At 37.1% G+C, this 20,206-nt stretch overlaps 1 protein-coding gene across 1 annotated transcript; it reads left to right on the top strand.

Moving 5' to 3' along the window:
• The first annotated feature begins 218 nt into the window (after positions 1-218).
• Positions 219-17,497, top strand: IL27 (interleukin 27). The gene is given in 6 exon segments (XM_034423387.2): positions 219-425; positions 427-455; positions 10,249-10,448; positions 15,711-15,809; positions 16,898-17,062; positions 17,151-17,497. Coding segments are annotated over 6 exon segments (789 nt in total). The 5' UTR covers positions 219-336; the 3' UTR covers positions 17,358-17,497.
• The last annotated feature ends 2,709 nt before the right edge of the window (positions 17,498-20,206 follow it).

Raw genomic sequence — 20,206 nt, 5'->3', positions numbered from 1 at the left:
GACCAACGTGATATGGATGCAATGAGTAGTTTGCTTGCTATTCTTTACAACAGTTGAAAGTTCTGGGTGTGGGCTCCCATTATAAGAGTGCAAATATGATGTAATCAGGGCATGGGTTACTGTAGTCAGGTTGGACCATTTGAATAAGACCTACATTGGTTGGAGTTATGTAAACATACACTTTGTCTCCATCTTCCTTGAAAATCAGAGGGCAGAAAATAATCAAAGAGCACTCCTATTAGAGGAATAGAAAGGGAAACGCACTTGCTTGGGATGAAAAATCACATAAAAACATGATACAACATTTCGGCAAGAGCGTCCATCAGCAAAAAATACATGGAGATGTCTGGAAACTGGAACTGTCTGACAAACAAGAAGTCAGAGGGCCAAGGATATAGAGAGAGAAAGAAAGAGAAACCAAGATTGGTGTTTTGGGGTTTGTGCCAAGGTCCACGGTAAGATTATTGAATTTCTTAGTACTGTGCTTGAGGTGCTGTGTGTTCTAAGAATACAGGGAAATTCTGGATCTGAACCCTCAATTAATTGTATTATGGATGGATTATACCTTTTATCTTTTCTTCTGTATGCTGGAAGATGCCCTAGCTATTGATGCCAAAAAAAGCATTATTAAAAATATGAAGGTGTCTGTACCACAGTGCACGCGGTATAGTAAGTAATAAGTTATTATTTATTATTATTTTATTTTATTTGTCAAATTTAGGTATGCCCATCTCACTCTTAGAACTCATTCTAAATGTTACTTATACATTTTATGTAATTAGTAGAAAAAAAGGAAAGAAAAGTTTACAGCCTCGGACCGAGACACTGATGTGACACAATGCTATCAGGAATAACTGGGTAATAAAATCTCTTTTTGAAAAAAAGATTAAGTGTTTTCCCAAGTTTCTCCTTCAGTTAAACTGACTATTCTTATTATATGCAGGCTGATCTGTAAAGAAAATAAATAATTGAATGAAGACTGCATTTTATGAAACTGTTGTAGTACCTTTTTCTAAATTGTTTTAATTCAGTTTAGGTGGCTTTCAGAATAATCTTCCTTGAAATGTGCAGAGTAATCATTCTGCTTGTTTTTCTCTCAGCTGGAAGAATCTCTTAGGGAGAAAGAACAGAAACATAAATCTTTGAATGCATGGGTGTGTTACAGATTGAGCTCTGAGGGAATGCCAAGCAATTCATGTCTAAATCATTATTCTCTTAGGATAATTCCATTACACCTTAGTGTGCCTTAAGTGGTCTTATGAATCTTGCCATTGTAAATGACTTATGTCCCTGTTGGAAAACAAAGAATTCCTGATATGATGCTTTTACCAAAGAGCATAGTCATGAGAAACCTTTTGTGATTCTATAATTATAGTGCTGAAAATTTAAAATGTGATTCACAGCTTTTTTATGGAGATTCTGTCATCTAGATCACAGTCGTCCCAAAGGTGCTTTTTCAAGAAGCAACTGGACTTTCTGTTTTTTTCTTTGAAGATGTTTTACTTCTCATCCAAGAAGCTTTTTCCATACTACTTGCACTATTCAGGTGACCCTGATGACACAGCTAAACCTCCAGATGGCCCCAATGACTCCCTAAAAGAATGCAAATGACCAGCTGTCTACAAGGAGTATAAATCCTTCCATTCCCCACCATCCAGTCAGAGCTGAAGAAGCTTCTTGGATAAGAAGTAAAAAGGTCTTAAAAGAAAAAACAAAAAGTCCAGTTGCCTCTTGAAAAAGGAAACACAGCTTCAGGACATTCCCAGATGTGGTAAACACCTGTACAATTGTTCACTATTTAAGTATTTGGAGGAAGTGAATGTCAGTACTATAGAGGGGAAAGAAAAGATGAAGTTGGCTAGTGAAATATGTACACATAATTATATTCCACATAGCCCCCCATTAGTGTAGATGGGTTACAGCGAGTTTTTTCAGAATAATAAAAAATAAATAAATTCTAAAGGAAATCTCACTAAGCCTGTCTCTGGCCCAGAAGAAGGCTGCAGTTTAGCCAATAATTCTTTGACTTATATATTAATAATATGGTTGAAGTTTTTGCCAAAACTTCCCATTCTTGCTCAATGCTCATGGTTCCCATCCTTCTCTATGCTGATGTTGCAGCTATTCTCTCCATAACACAGATGGATCTGGGTATCCAGAATGGGACATCTCGGCATGGCCAGTTCGACACAGCCAGCTCACCGTGGCCAACTTGCCACTACCAACTTGCCTCTGCCAATTCACCGCTGCCAAGTAGTTGCAAGATAACCCAACACAGTCACTTCACTGCGGGAACAACTTCCGTGAACAGCCAGAGGGAAAACAGGGCGGGTAGGCAGGCAAGCAACCAGATGGGCAGAGCGGTGGTGGCAGCAGTGTGTAAGGCAGGCAGCAGGGGAAGCAGCAGAAGCCAGGGGCATCTCATTTTCACACCCCCACTGCTGTCACTGGTCTGAGCTCTATCCACTTGCTCACTCACCCATCCACTCAGCTCTCCCTCCAGTGGGAAGCTCCTGGCCACAGCCACTGCTCTGTGCTCTGCCCACCTGTTTGCAAGCCCATCTGCTCACTCGCCCTGCTCTCCTTCTGGCTGCCTGTGGCGAGTTGTCCCTGCAGTGAATTGGCTGTGTTGAGTTATCTTCCAATGATTTGGTGGTAGTAAGTTGGCAGAGGCAATTTGGCAGCGGTGAGCTGGTTCTGCTGAGCTAGCCGCACCAAGTTATCTAGATACTTTAAAGCATTATCTTCCTATTGACCTAGAGAATGTGGTAAGATCTATTACCCTAAAACAGGGATCCCCAACACACGGGCTGTGGCCTACTACCAGGCCGCAGCCCATTCAGAACCATACTGCAGAAGCGGTGGGCTAGCACATGTGCATGCAGAACCATCCCCTCTTCTCCCCCCCCCATCTCACCAGTCTGCAAAACTGGAAAGTTTGGAGATTGCTGCTCTAAAATAACAATCTTATTATTTTCCAGATAGTTTTTCATGTCCCTGATTACTTAGATTAACAATAGACCTATTGAGCAAGTCATCACCTTTAAGTATTTAGGCATATACTTTAAATCATCACTGGATCAATCAAGCAAAGAATCACATTATAAGAGTCCAAAAAGCATCTTTCACCATTATTGCATATGCGTGTCAACACAGTAGTAACTATGTAGGAACAACTATCAAATTACTAAAGGTAAATTTCTGGGGTCAGTTATTTATGCCCGTGATATATTTCTAAATATGCTTTTAGATCAGAAGCTATCCAATCCAAATTTTTAAAGGACATAACCTGGATTCCTTATTTCACCCTTTATTTTCTTACTCAGCTGTAATTAGGCTGCATCTCCAATAAGGCTACTAAGTTTTTAAGAATAGCCATGGCTTTCAGAGATCACTCAGTGCCTTCCTTACACTATTAATTGCTTCATGTTTTTCTGTATCCATAATTTATGTGTTTTTATATTTGATGCATTGCAATATCTTCTTTTAAATATTGGTCTTGAGCTGTAAAATAAAAGGAGCAAGTTATGTGGACAATAAGTTAAAGATATGCAAGGAACAACAAGTGGAAACCATGCTATTATTTGATATGGGATTTGTTTTATCAATGGATAGATAATAAATCATGGAACTGAAGTATGAAATATGGGGTTGATGTAAAGATAAAATATCTGATTTTTTTTCTATAAAAGATATAAGTTTCTGTTATAAATTGGTATTTTAGAAATGGATTTATGCACAAGAGAATATGAACCATTCAACTGACTGTCTGTAATGGTTTGGAATGATGATGGTTTTATGTTTTGTTTTTGTTTTAAAATAAAAAAAAAGTCTAAAAAAAAAAACAAGTGGAAACCATGCTAAAGAAAAGAAAGATCAGTCCTAGAAAAAGACCATGGCTTAGGTATATCAATTATACTAGCATTCAGAAAGACCTTGAGTTTAGGGAGCAGATTCCAGACATTTGTATTTATTGGGAAAGTGATTTCAAAGAAATGAGCTCAAGGATGACACTGGTATAGATATTGACTGATCTCTCAAGTGCAGATTGATTCAAACCTCTTGGTAAATTCATTGATATGATAGATTATTATCTGATTCATATTATATTTCAGCTCCAGGGCTTTGCAACAGTGGTCCATTCTTCTGGAATGATCTGCCTTCTGTTTTTAAAAGTGGGAGTCCAAATAGGTGAAGCTGGGAGGGGTATTGTTTCTTTATTTATGACATTTTTATACTCCCCATGCCAAAGATTCTGGATGATGCCCAATCAAAAAATTTGAACTAAGATATAATTGAAAATGAACAAGTATTTCTTATGTATACAGTAGTAATACAACTCTCCTTTGAAAAGTAATAGTTGCAGCCCAGTGAAATGTTTTGATGGATTGGGTCATTTGAAATCATGACTAAGCTGCCAGTTTGAGACTGAAAAGAAACTGAAAGTTAGATTGAAATCTTCCTTAATGACATAAATATAAGGGAGTTTCATGACCACATGAATCTCCTGAATCACAGATTCAGGGGAGATTTTATAAGCAGGATTTTTATTTTATTTTTTTTTTGCTTTATTAAAGGTCAAATCAAGATTTAGTTGACATTAATAGCAGTTAGCTGTGCTGCTATGTTTAGGACAGCCTTTTCTAACCAGATTAGGTATATTATATTGAATCATTGGTTATGGGATATGATCAGTGGTGGGATTCAAGTAATTTAACAACAGGTTCTCTGCCCTAATGATTTCTTCCAACAACCAGTTTGCCAAACTGCTCAGAAAGTTAACAACCGGTTCTCCTGAACTGGCTGAATCCCACCACTGGATACGATCCTGATCAAAACTGGATGTTCAATTGCTATTAGTATTTCTGTGGTAAATGTATTCAGAAGGACAGCTTTTATTGAGACTACCCGAAAAGGGGAAAAAAATCAACACTTTTTCTCATGTGTACTGGTCCTTCTGAAAAATTCATACTGCAGACCTCTATCAACGAAATCCACACTGAGCCCAACTCATTTACTTTCATGTATGAACATCTGTTGTTATTAAAAAAAAAAAAACCATGAAGAAATGCAATAGGAAGTTTCCTCTGTGGGAGCCTTTTGCTCCTGGACTGATTTAACTCATGGTTTCAGGTCATAATTCTTGTAAACATTATTTTTAGTAATCAGTTCCTGAAATAATCTATAGAAATTTCTCTAAGTCAGCGTTCTGCTTCTAACTTTCTTGGTAGGTTTGTAGGGATCATTTATTCATCTACAATGGCAACTAGAGGTTTTGGGTTGTCAGTGGGAAATCCAGTTCCAGTTTCAGCTCTGGGCTGAATCATCATGAAACACAAAGATCATTCTACTGAGATAACCATCTCTAAATTTTTGCATAGCTAAGACAAGCCTATTAATAAACAATATGTAATACTGTTTAATCCTATCCCTCCTCCAAATAGAGTCACATGAGAGAAGATCTACACATTCTTTTGCAATAGGTTTCTGTGTGTAGATAGGATATTACATTAAAGATAATTTCAAATTCAATTGCTGTTCAGAGGGCACATGGCAAACAGTGAAACAAGTAGTGAAATATCAATTATGTTTATATAATGAGTACAACACGTAGTTCCTAAACATTGGGGAAAATTATGATATTGTAGCATTCTAGTACTTCTCTTTCCTACAAAAGAGATGGTCACCTCCTGCTTTTTGTACCGTTCATCTATTTTGTACCTTTCATCCATCCATCTATCCATCTGAAAGGACTTGTTCTATGCTGTACAGGTCACAAAATCAAATTGTACAGGGTACAAAGTATAACCTGCAAGAAGGCAGATTCTGCTTGCTTTAAACTAGAATCCTTCATGGAACATGGGATTGGACTGAACTGCCCATGATCAGGAGAAAGTAAAGGGAAGGTCTTTGGTGACTGGCGATCAGTAAATTGAAGAATGTGGTTGCTTATCTGTAGAGTCATTTTAGTCAGGCTTTCTTCACAGATACAATTCTTCCTGAAATGTCACATTAAAAAAACCAACATTCATCTCATGACCAATAATTTATGTCACGGAGCAAAAATAAACTCATTCTGTCCTTGTCCTGCCCTGGCAGTTGTGCTCTAGTTGTTGTGTTCTAGTCAGTTTCACTAGCAAATCTCCAATTGACACGCTAAGCTAAAGCATGCTAATGGACAGGTACTAATTCTGTCAAAGGATTCAAAGGAGATCAAAGGAATATGGAAGGAATATACTGAAATACTGTCCAATAGAGATGACAACATCCAAGTTATCTCAGAAGATATTTCCTACTTACAAGAGTCTCTATTTCTAGAAAAATTGAATCAGTACTCTGGTCATTAACAACATAGAAGGCAACAGGAATTGATGGAATACCACCGAAAAATCATAAACAACAGCGAAGAATCAGTAAACTTTCTAACCAATCTGTGCTAGCAAATCTGGACAACAACATACTGGCCAACAGATTGGAAGAGACCAGTCTACATTCCAATATCAAAAAGGGAGACTTAATAGAACATGCAAACTATTGTACAATAGTATTAATTTCACAACTAGCTAGAATCAGTTGCAAACAGAAAAGAACAAGCTGGAATTTTTCATAATGTTTTTGCTAAAATAATTATGAAAGCTAAGAGGCAACGGCAAAAAGGAGTAAATGATGACAACTGCACGATGATTTAATCACAGTTGTGTCATCATTCTGACATTGGTGCTTTGCCACAGACAATATTATACTTTTCCTAATATCCCAATTATGTCTTTTATAACATTTTTGTAGGATGAAGAATTAAAGACCAATCCTATAGAAAATAAACAATTCCATTCAGTTGAAATACTGTATTAATTATTTGTAGTATAAATAAGCATTTAAAAGAATATAGATAGTCCTCAACTTACGATCACCATTGAGCCTAGAATTTCTGTTGCTAAGTGACACATTTTGCTCCATTTTATGACCTTTCTTGGCACAGTTGTTAAGTGAATCACTGCAATTGTTAAAGTAAGTAACAAGGTTGTTAAGTGAATCTGGCTTTCCCATTGGCTTTGCTTGTCAGAAGGTCACAGAAGGGGATCACATGATCCCAGGACACTGTAACCGGCCTAAACATGAGTCAGTTGCCTAGTGCCTGGTTTTTGATCACGTAACCATTGGGAGGCTGCAATAGTCATAAGTGGGGAAAATGATCATAATTCACTTTTTTCAGTAGTGTTGTAACTTCGAAAAGTCACTAAGCAAACTGTTATAAGTCAAGGACTACCTGTTTATGCCTCCTTTGTTTAAAAAACATCAGTGGAGATGAGAGGCCAATCTATTAGAATGGTATAGGTTTTTGTAGTCCAGGGAGATGACATTCAAGATCTCTTTCAATGTTAATATGCTACATAATAATTTTAGGTCTGCCAATAAGCAATAAGTGAAAACTAATCAATGAGAGAAGCAATCTATAACTAAGAAGAAATTAACTGAAGGTTAGAACAATTAATCAGTGGAACAACTTGCCTCCAGAAGTTGTAAATGCTCCAATACTGGAAGTTTTGAAGAAGAGATTGGATAACCATTTGTCTGAAATGGTATAGGGTTTCCTGCCTAAACAAGGGATTGGACTAGAAGACCTCTAAGGTCCCTTCCAACTCGAGAATTAGAATTCTATTCTAATTTTAGTAAGATGTGTGGTGCCTTTGTTAATTTTAGCCAGAAATATAAAGGATCTATGGCAGATACCTTAGCATGGCATGGGAAACTTGCTTTGGGGAAACTTGATCTAGGAATCACAGCATTTTTTACTAATATACTTTGTTAGAAAGGAGGGGGTCTGACTAGGAGCAAACAGAGAGCAAAACAGAAATACGTAGGTTGTTTCAGAAAAGTACATGTTGAGAGAGAGAGAGAGGAATCTGAAGGATAAGGGGGACCTTATTCACGTGACCAAGGCCGTATTTCCTTTTTCCTCAGAGAAAAAAAAAGAGGAACTTAAAAAAAAATATTTGCTCTTCCAATACGTTATTCTTCCGCCCTGAAACTCTAGTAAGAATAACTGGGGGGAGAGGGTTTTTTTGCCCCTGAAACCAGATAATCAAAACTCCAAACTGCAGTGTAATCTTGGACATTTTGTGTCCCACGAAAATGAAAGCCGGTGTTCTTCAAAAGGCCCTCAGAATGGGCTGCAGGATTAGACTTCTCAAACAAGCGAAGAGAGATCCCCCCACGAAGTGGAAAGCATCAGAATGCATCCAAGCGGTAAGATAAGAAAGAAAAATGGCTTTTTGCCTGTTATTCTTATGTGAAAAGATGCTTATTTGTGTTTCTTGCAACGGAGGCCAGTCTGCCTGAATCAATGACAAGAAGAGGTATCATCAGGATCACATTAGGTGAAAGGAGTGTAGAGCACCTAAGATTGCAGTTTTATGTTACATTTTAAAGGATATAGCTTGGCATAACCTGAAGTATAATCTCCAATATGCATTTCAAGCATAACAAGACACAGATTTCAGCTCAGAAACATCCTGGATTACTTGGTTGATTAATTGATTATGTGCTATCATGTTGTTCTTTGACTCTTAACAACCACAAAAATAGATTTTTTCCATCATGATCTATCTCTAACCTGGTCCTTCAATGGTGTACTCAATGCTTGAGTTCATCCACCTTGCTGCTGGTCATCCTTGGTCATCTGGTCATCCTGGTCATCTCTTTCCTTCTACCGTTGCCAGTTTTAAAGTCTTCTCTAGAGAGCTGGGTCTCCCCATAATGTATCTGGACTAAGATAAATTGAGCTTTGTCATTTGAATCCTGAGAGAGAACTCTGGGTTGATTTGTTTGATGATCCATTGATTTGTTTTCTTGGCTGTCTACAGTATTCTCTGGAGTCTTCTCCAATACCAAAGTTGAGCAGGTAGATAATCTCAGCCTTTGGACACAATGGTGTTACAGGAGATGTCTGTTTAGTTGATAATGTGTACTACTCCACCTACTTCAAAATGTGAATCAGATGTCCTTATTAAAAACCTGCTCTGATGATATCACAAGTCTGGACTGGAGGGTCTCAGCAGTCTATATGTGCACAATTGAGTTTTGGTGGAGGAAAAGAAGGATATACCTAATAATAAGATACCTGTTCAAGAATATTTAGTTTATTACTGTACTGATGATGATGATTATATCCTTCAGTCGAGTCCCATTCTTGGTGATGGATCAGGTCTCTCTATATCTACCAATCTTGCACTATTTCTTTGAGTTTTTCTATGCTCTGGCTGGTGTCATCTTTATTACTGTACTATCGTTTACCTTCAGAGAAGGAAAGAAGAACATTTGAATTTTCTATCACATGCAACAGAGACTTCTACAAAATAATCATCTGAGTACTGTAACTGATTGAATGATTGAGGTATAGCCTTCCCTTCCTCTGAAAACAATAAAGCATGAGCATAAGAGAACTGAACACTTGATCAAGGACCTTCTACTTGTGTCTACTGCTATAATCCAAGACTTCCCTAAACTGCCTCAGATTAAAACTCCCAACATGCTTATTCTGGCTGAGGCTAAAAAGACTTTTAGTCAGGCGTATGTTTTGATCAGCAGGTTGGGAAAGGCTAAACTAATGTTTTCATTGTGGCTATCGTTGCTACCATCTCAACGTTGGATTACACCTTTCTTATTTCCATCAATTTTCCTAGCAGATTCTCAGCTTTGCTTTGAGGCATATGCAGACACAGCCTATTAATATCTCAGTTACGGTTTTTAAGAAATTAACTGAAACTTCAACATAACCGAAAAGGTCTCTGCATGGAAGCATCTATGTAAAATGAAATTCCCCTCAAATGGATTTCCCCTGTATGAATGATGAGATGACAAATCTGCAAATCAGATCTGGGATAAACATATTGTTCCTAAGATGCTGTAGCAGGAATTTTATGGGAAAAACTCACTTCCCAACGGAAGATGAAACAGCTAATTTTAGATTGTGGATTGAATGATTGGGGGGGGGAGGGTTCCTCCTATTTTTTTATATTTTTGTCCCCCATTGCTTCAATATACAAGTATGGTAAACATGTCAGGTTTATCTCTGCAGAAAAAGAGAGATCTTCAAAACATATGATGTGGATGTGTATCTATTTTTCTCACAATGATGATAACATCAGTGTTTTATAAGTACATCATTCTGGCTTAAATACACTAGTATCCAATTTTCTGACTTTCCCACTAAATATTTCTCTCTAACTGTCTCAATCTTCTTTCTAGGTGCAGTTCTCCTCCTCCTCCAAGTTCTTCTCAAGTTTGACATCCTTCTTGCTGCCCCTTCAGTTGGACTCCAAGAGGAGAAGGGATCTGGGCTTGAGACCATTCCTGAAAAGAAGCTGGATCTGCAGAAAGAGTTAAGCATGAGCTTAAAACTCTCGCGACAACTTCTTCACAAAACAAAGGATCTTACAAGATACTATGTAAGTCTACTACTCTCTCTTCTGAAAGATTGTAAGTTAGCAGAGTTGAATTAAAAGATACCTCAGGGAGAAGGCAGCTCCTACTTTTGAATTAGTTCCTCCATTCTCTTTTTTATGTCCAATTTATAAACCGATTATCATTGTTTCTAAGGCTACAGCAATATACTCTATTTGGTGCTGCCCTTAAAAACTATTTGCAAACTACAATTGTGTGTTTACTCCTGTTCTTGGGAATATATAACATTGATTTTGTGGACCTGAGTTGGTTATTATCAGTTTCTGAGTATACTTCAAGATACTGGTTTTAACCTATAAACCATTTTACAGTTTGACACTTGTGTATCTTGTAGGACTGCCTACTCCAATGAATACAGGCTCAGTGAATTCAGTTAGAGAATATTTAGTGGTGCCAAATTGGGAAACTGAAGCAAGACATTTCTGCTTTTCTGTGACAATGTCTATGCTATGGAACAAGCTTCCAGTAGAATTATATCTTGTCCTTGTCATATGTGTTGGAAGCCTTTTAAAGAGGGAATTGTTTTGAAGAGACTTCCTCTGATTTTATCATGTCATCTTTACTTTCTTTTGATAGTTCATAGTAACATGCTTGGATGCTGGTATTTTACTATTTTACAGAGGTTGTATCAAAAATATTTTACTTAGTTGGATTTTATTGTCTAGCCAAACAGAAATGTGAAAAATAGATAAACGTATATAAATCAATACCTGTCAGTAATGATGGAATAATGGTTGTTTCCATCCTTTGTATGGAAAACAGAAGTTGGTGATTTGGTCAGAAGGAAGGCTGCCTGCCCAGGGAAGAGGTCGGAGCCCTCAAATCCCTTCTCTCAGAACCTGCCCCCACCCACCCACCCATGCCAAAACTAAATACTCTGCCTTCTGCCTTAGTACGCAATTTAGGATTAATTTCTGCCACCAATATATAATTATTCTGCTCTACTCTGCCTTGGTCAGACCTTACTTGGAGTATTGCATTCAATCCTGCACACACCACCAGTTTAATTGTGGTGGTTGTTAGGCAAATGTCATGGTCATTAAGCAAGCCAAGAAATAAATGCTGGCCTTTGGTAAAACTGTTGTAAAATGACAAATGGTTGTAAATGCCAGCCAGTTGCGAAGCACCTTAAGTGCAGTCATGTGATTATGGGCAAGAGAGGGGGACAGTCAGAACTTCAAATCTATGGTAACTTCAAATGGTCACTAAGGAACTGGTAGCAAGTTGAGGACTATCTGTAAAAAGGAAATAAAATTTATGCCACTACCGGGCTCGGTAGTGTTGAGATACATTACTAAGAAAATCAGTCCATATTTCTCTGCGGGGAGATAAGCCACTCTCTTAATAAACAGAGAGCCATGGATTTTTTAAAAAATAAGGGAAAATGGAAGTCACAGTTATATGAAAAAATATTCAGTGGTTGGAAAGAGAAAAATATAGGGCAATTTAAATCAGAAATAGATGAACCGCCAAGAGAAAAATTACAGGAACAGTAAAAATATAAATAGGAAAATACAAATTTTGAAGGAAGGAAGGAAGGAAGGAAGGAAGGAAGGAAGGAAGGAAGGAAGGAAGGAAGGAAGGAAGGAAGGAGAGAAAGAGGGAGGGAGAAAGAGAGAGAGAAAAGTTTCCAAGAAGGCCCCAAGATGATGATGACGATGATAAAGGGGCCTCAATCTTAGTTCTCTTGTTGCTCACCCTCATGCACAATGTGCAACTTCTGGCTTATTTCAGTCATATTCCACACTTTGTAAAGGGGTTCGAGGTATCATATTCCACACTCCCTCCTCCTCTTTTCCCCACAAAAACAACCTTGTGAGGTGGGCTGAGATAGAATGACCGTATCCAGGCTCATTCAAAGATCTTCCATGGCTGAGGGAAGACCAAAGAACTGGCCATGCATACATGAAGCGTATGTGAACATGTTGAGAATAAGTGGAAAAACTTACAAAATTTCCACCCTCACTGAACTAAACAGTTGTTTTAAATATATTACTTCATGTATTGGGATTCATCATTGTCTCGAATGAGATCAATCAATGTTGTATCATCTCCAAACTTCAGTAGCTTAACAGATGGATTGTTTGAGATGCAATCATTGATATATAAAGAGAAGTGGAGAAAACACACATCCTTTGGGGGCGGGTGCTAATTGTACTGGTATCTGATGTGATTTTGCTTAGCTTCACCTGTTGCTTCCTGTCTGTTAGGAAGCTTGTGATCCACTTACAAGTGTGTTCAGGTAGCTGATTTAGTTTAGTTAGAAGAATGTCCGGTATGATGGTATTGAATGCTGAACTAAAGTCTACAAGGGAAATATTTACAGACCCCTCACATCCTGGACATAAATTGTTTCAACTCCTACCCTCAAAACGACACTGTAGAGCACTGCACACCAAGACAACTATATACAAAAACAGTTTTTTCCAGAACGCCATCACTCTGCTAAACAACTAATTCCCTCAACACTGTCAAACTATTCATATTAGGCTGCATTACTATTGCTACTGGTCTTTTCATCATTCCTGTCGCCCATCTCCTCCCACTTGTGACTGCATGACTGTAACTTTGTTACTTGTATCCTTGTGATTTATATTGTTTTCTAGTATGATTTGATTGCTTATTGTACCGTTTGACTATCACTGGGTGTTGTGCCCTGTAATTCTTGACGAGTGTATCTAGTCTTTTTATATAGACTGAGAGCATATGCACCAAAGACAAATTCCTTGTGTGTCCAATCACACTTGGCCAATAAAGAATTCTATTCTATTCTATTCTATTCTATTCTATTCTATTCTATTCTATTCTATTCTATTCTATTCTATTCTATTCCATTCCATTCCATTCCATTCCATTCCATTCCATTCCATTCTAAAACTGAACAACTGATCATTTGGCCCCTAGAGGCCGCTGATGTAACATTTTGTGAAGGAACACTACACGTGTACTTCTTTTTCCTGCACAAGATTTCTTCATTTTCTTATCTATGCATTCACATCCCTTCTCTGTCAGATTATTTTTTTCAAGGCATTCATCATTTCCAGTGCTTGTCCCCAGGGAATGACTGGGGAATTCTGGGAATCAAAGTCCACACAACTTAAAGACACTATCCTTGAGAAATGCTGTACTAGAGCAAAACTACAAAGATGAGTGTTTGAAATACCAAAGGAGCAGTTATGCCATGAACATAATTATTCCCAAAGAGTTACTTCTTGAGGATCTCCTTACCTAACCTGTATATCCTTTCCCCTTATCAGGACACCTTGACTTTCTAAATTTTTATAGTTCATTCAGCTGGTACTTTTAAACTCTGCTGAGAAAGAGCATTTGGGTTATGTTATCACTATGTAAAGTAATTGACCTGCATTTTCACTAATACTTTTCTGTCTTGCCCAGTGGTGAAATGTAAAATTTGTTACTATTGGTTCTGAAGGGTGGCTTGGTGGGGGGGGGGTAATGTGACTGCGTGGGTGTGGCCAACTTTTTATTTTTTTACTTGTGAAAGCATTTTTTCTACAATCTCTTTGGCAAAGAGGTTGTAGAAAAAATGCTTTTAAAAGTAAAGAAAACAGCCTCTGATGATCGTGCGGCTCAGCTGGGCATGGGGGGGCCAGGGATTTTTGCTGCCGGTTCTCTGAACCACCCACCGCCATCGCTACCGGATCGGGTGATCCAGTCCAAACCAGGAGCATTTCATCCCTGGCCTTGCCTCATTTGGCAAAGGGCTTGCAAGCAAAATTTAAAATTTGGATATCTATGTGGGAAAAGGAAACAGTAGTCCTCAACTTACAACCATTCATTTAATCATCATTTGAAGTTACAACAGCAGCAAAAAAAGTGACCTGACCATTTTTTACACTTGATCGTTGCAGAATCGCACTGGTCATGTGATCAAAATTAAGACGCTTGGCAACTGGCATGTATTTAAGATGGCTGCAGTGTCTCCAGGTCATGTGATCACCTTTTGTTACCTTCTGATAAGCAAAGTCAATGGAGAAGCCAGATTCATTTACTAATTTAAAATTTAAAAACTGCACTGATTTACATAACAACTGTGGGGATAAAAGTTGCAAAACGGGGCAAAACTCACTTAATAATTATCTTGCTCAGCAATGGAAATTTTGGGCTCAATTGTGGTCATAAGTCAAGGACTATCTGTATTTTCCATTTTGGGCTCAAATCTTCACAAAGTATCTCCCAGGTAATCTTACCACATATGGATTTATTATCCATAATGTATATCACATCTAAAGGAATGGTAGAGAAACTGAAGTTTTGAGTTGTTGTTTTTTTGCTGCTGTCTCCATCAAATCTTTTTCCAAATTTGGAACTTTTCTGTTTGGTAGTGTGAAATTAGGAACTGGGAATTAGTAATGTGGAATGTAGGATAATGCAGAGAGGCTCAATAAATGAGACTGAGAAGCCAATGTATATTGCCTACCTTGAAAAGAACAGCTCAAATTTGCTTTTTTGGGCCCTGAATTACAAAAAAAGCTTGCTACTCATAAAACAGTGCTTCTCCTTCTATACAGGAGTTACTGTAAATATCTGTAGCCGCCACTGTTACAGGTAGATTTTGAATTATGACTGATCACTAAGCAACCATTTGCGATTATGACAGATCTGAAAAAAGCTGATTATGAACCAGATTAAAAGTTCAATTATCCAGATTCCACATGTCTAAATTTTGGATGTTCACCAACCAGCCTCCATTTATGGCTATTTGCAACATCTGGAAGTCATGTGCCTGCATTGTATGATGTTTTTGTTGAAAACCAGAATCTGTATCTGGGTTTTGGCAAAAATGCACCCAGAATGAATAATGAGCTTCCTTAACCACCCCAGTGTTAGCTTAACAACCATCTTTTACGATCCTCATAACTTGCAACTATAAAGACTCCATTATGGTTGTAGATAGAGGACTACCTGTATTTAAACCAGATACTCTTGGAAAATGTACTTGACTAAAGACAAAGAGCTTTAGTATCATATGTCCTTATCACTCAAAACCTCTCCTTTAGGTTAACTGTTGGAGATCTCTTGAAATCTTGGTCCTCTGTATTTTATCCCACTTCCCTCAGGAATCCAACAGTAAAAAGGAGATATTCTGGTTAAACATTCTTTGATCGTTCTAAATTCCTCAATAATCATACCGTTCTCTACTCAAGTAATATATGCTTCTTAATGTTCTACTATAAGGTTGGTTGAAAAATCTATTTACAGTCATACTTCTTCTCTTTTTCCAGCTTTTGGAGCGTTTACCTGGAGCTGAGGTTCCTCTTATTTCTCACTTGGATTGCCTTCCCTCAACCAGCATTGATTTTCACACATGGATCTCTCTTTCGGTAAGAATATATATATATATATTTTGTACTATGCAATAAAATTCTCAAAGTTCTCCCAAAGGCCAATAAAAGAAAGAGTGGCATTTATTATAAGCACCAATCACAAAATACACCAAGTTGAGCCCAGGCTAAGCTTTGTGTATTTGGGCTACAAAAATGATGGATGTCCAGCAATGAATTAATTTTCAATATCTCTGTCACCATCTAATAGCCCTGTGGATTACTGAAGTGTAGATATCATAGATCTCATCTTTCAAAAGTCAGAGCACATCAGTTTTTAACGTGCTGTCAAAGTGCCAAATTTGGTACAAGGCATTTGAATGAAGGCAACTGAAGTGTCACTGCAAAGTTCCTCTCTTATTAGTGATCATCCACCAGTGTCTACAAGAAAAGGAACAAGAAGTTCATATCAGAGCCTTTTAATAAGGCAACTTGATAGCTGGAAGCCAGAAATAATGGATTCAATTAGCTAGGAAAACAGGATACTTAACAGCTGGAAAGAAGGCAGTACCTATTCACCAATTTATATAATTTAAATTAATCTGTTTTTGTATCAAACCCACTGTCTCCACAAAGAATGCAACAATTGTAATTTGTTTATGGTGCAAAGAATGCTAAGTAACCCGCACAGAGAACTTTAAAAACTAAATGGTTTTTAAGAAAGGATTGGGTAACTATTTGTCTGAAATGGTATAAGGTTTCCTGCTTGAACAGGGGATTAGACTAGAAGACCTCCAAGGTGCCTTCCAACTTTATTATTCTGTATTCTGTTGTTCTGACTAGTTTTGCTTGGAATGAAAGTTTTTGGATCAAAAACACATATAAATTGTCTGATAAGTTTCACCACGCAATATAGATATAGAACAAAGCAAACCATTTTCAGCCAGAATATGGTAAACTACCACAAGTAACATTTTCTTCCTAGAGTGAAGTTACTCCTGTCTCTAATTCTTAATGTGTTTGTTGAGATGGATGGCAGGGAGCAGAATCATTTCCCTAACATTTTTCAGAGCTGACTATTTTTGACAATAATGCTTGAACACCTCAGCGGTTGACTTTGTTTTGTGTGCCTTCTAACATCTCTCCAGGATGCCAGACGCTTGTCGCAGATAGCCAAGACCGTTTCATTTTATCACAAGTTAGTACAACAGTTGAGGAACTTTGAAGCAATCAAAGAAAATTCCAAATTCTCCTCTCAGTTTGAAGATATCGATGTTAACCTCCGAGATCTTCGTCATCAAGTGGATTACCAGGTAGTTTACCATTTTTTTTGGGAGCACAGATTAGGGAAAGGTGTCCTTTGGTTTTGGCTGTGTTATTCAGCTTTCATTTTTCTTATAGATTACACTTTGGGGCCTATCATCTGATATCCAGCCTATATCAACACCTCAGATCCTTCAATACCACAGTCAGTGGAGCAACCGCCAAGAAGTATATATTGTCCTTCATTCTCTCGAAAGCTTCCTGGTTCGGGTCGCACGAGATTTTTTGATGCTCAGGATGAGGGTGTCCAAAGTGGCTTCACCTTCCAAGATTTACAGATCTTAACATTTCTGTTTTAAACTCCCATCACCTTATTCCAAACAACTAAGGAATGCCGGAATCCTGGTATCTTAATGTTTATGCTGTTCTGTAAATTATCTAAAATATCTAATTTATATATCTATTTATTTTTTCTAAATATTTTATTATTTTAACTTATTTGTTAAATTAAGTGTTTTGCCAGGTTCACATAAGCAATTGTTTAGTGAATGCACTTTCTCATGACAATGTAATTTTTTTCTTCAAAGGTCAGAAAGAATTGCCAGCTAGTTTGCAGGGAATTTTAAATATTTTGTTTATCCATAAAAATATGGGTGGCTACCACTTTATTTATTTTTTAATGGGCCAGAGAATCTTGAAGGGATCTACAGAAAGATATATAATATATAATCCCAATGGATTATGGAGAAACTATTCTTAAATTTTCTAAAACAGATTGAGTAAATATGCATATGGTATAAAATATATGTTTTGAGTGATGCTGCCTTGTCTAAGTTTGAACTGGTCATTTCATACTTTTAAATTTTGTTAATAAAAGTATTATTTTAGTTAAATTTGATTGCCTGATTTATTGGTGGTATCTTTAGTTGATCAAAAGAGAGTTTGTCATTTCATATAATTGATTAATCAATTAGTCTGTATTTAAATCTAAGATCCAATGCCAATATATTTAAGCAGTATTTAACATTGTATTATATCTATTTAACTCATATTCCTCAGCAAAAGGAAATCTCCTGTTGCTTGCTGAATTCACCTGGTGGAGGTTTCCTGTTTGGGCCCCCAATTCCATTGTGAAACCCTACTCCCTTTCCCAAGGCCTCAATCTTGGTCCCTTTCTTTGGGTTTTATCTTTCCCCTCTCAGAACTCCCTGCTACTGTCAAGAAAATATGATAAGGGCGGCATATAAATCAAACCAATAAATAAATAAATAAATAAATAAGTTCTTATCCATAATCAGTAGACTTTGTCCTTCTAGTGCTGAGATCAATACTTATAAGGTTTGTTACCTTATGTTCAAAAAGAGTTTCATTATTAGCATTGCCTTTAAATAAAATGTTAGATTCAATGTTGGGATAGAAAATTTAAATAGCAACTCTCTAATTAGTAAACCTCAATTGAAAAATTTCCAATAAATTATCAGATAAAAAGGAAAAGATAATTCCTTCAAAACCACCACGAGTTTCTTCCCAGCTCCTGGTGAGGTAATGAAGGTGCCAACACCTCTCCCAACTGGAGATTCATCCATCTCTAGATTAAAGAGGTAGATGCTAAAGAGGAATAGTACAATTTAAAAGAGCTGGACTTTCCTATTGCCCAAACCAGAACAATTCTGAAAGATACTGTACAGGGTCATAGGATATAGGGACTGCCTTCACCAGCCTGAAATGGCCAGTAGATGCCAAGCTGACCCCACCTCCAAAATCACCACCACACCAGAATGGATGAATGAATTTGCCACTTTATAGCACTCATCTGAAAACTTAAAAGAAAAAACCAACTCTAACATTGGAAGAATTAAGTACAATATTGCTTTAGGTTCCATCAAGTATGAGTTGTAAATTTGAAGACATCATAGTGATACCACAGAATTTTTTTTTTTTTTGCCAGAGTTCATTTGTCCTATGCTTACATGCAAATGGAAAACAACTCATTAATTTCCTTGTGAGGAATTACTGATAACAGTATCACTGATACTGATAATTACTGATCATGCAAATGGTTTGACAACTGCATTTTACTGATTTATTTAAGAGTTCAAGGGCAGTTGACTGCCAAAGCTAGCAACCTTTTATTTTATTGCAATAATAATACATTATTGTATTTACATTTACTGTGTTGCAATAATATAATAAAAGATAACAAAACAACTAAGCTTAAATATTAAGAATTTCATCTTATTCTTAAACCAATTAAAAGTACAAATACTATGGTGGGGGGAAAAAAATTAAAAGTAGCAATTAAAGTTGAATAAAATAAGTACAGTAAAAATAAAACCATCATTCCCAAGTCTGAAAAGTCTCAAATGGGTCCAGGAAAGTGGTCCTATAGCCATTGGCCTGAGAACAGCATTTTCACACTTGAGAAATAAATGATTGTAAGACCAACCACAATAAGTAGTTATCGCAACTGAAGCCTTTTCCATAAAAGTGCATTACATTCAAGTTTAGGCCAAGACCAAGTTATTTGGGTGAAAACTTGCCAGGAGATACAAGCATCTCTATGTTCTCCTGGAAGTAAAAATACAGATCAATCAAATATTTGTTATCTTTTCAATCTTCTGCCTAAATCCTAATCTGGGTAGGGAAGAAGACTGTGATGGGAGGGGCAATATGGGAAAACTCTGACAGATGGGGTAAAGATTAAATACGGTATATGCCATCTGCTGTCAGTTCTCCTCTGTAACTATAGCTGTTGGCTTTGCAGGGTAAATCAGATAGGAATCACAACCAGATGAGCTAATTGTACTTCATTGTAAAGCTACATTGACAGAATCTTATACATTTGAAAATACATCTCTCCTGTTTCCTTTATAGCCCAAGAAACTAGGGAGGGTCCCTTTTGAGCCTATTACCCTGCCTACTATCCAGATGAGGGCTCTGCTGTCTCTTATCTGACTGTTACCTTGGCAGTACCTCTTGGGCTAGACTTCCAAGCTCTTTCTCACATACTATCATAATAGCTCAGTCGTTATGATTAATCAGCACATATTTCTTGGATTCAATGTATACAGTAATCTCTTCAGACATGTTTCAGTTTCACTGAATTCTTATAAAATATAGAATGAGTTTAAATTGATGCATGGTGAGGATAGACTCCAAACCATATAATGGAATCTAAAGATAACCTTCCAAAA

Source organism: Pantherophis guttatus, chromosome 4 (genome assembly GCF_059756535.1).
Source record: "Pantherophis guttatus breed Tessera chromosome 4, ASM5975653v1, whole genome shotgun sequence".
In the NCBI taxonomy this organism is placed as follows: Eukaryota; Metazoa; Chordata; class Lepidosauria; order Squamata; family Colubridae; genus Pantherophis; species Pantherophis guttatus.
This window is presented reverse-complemented; position numbering and strand designations above follow the sequence as displayed.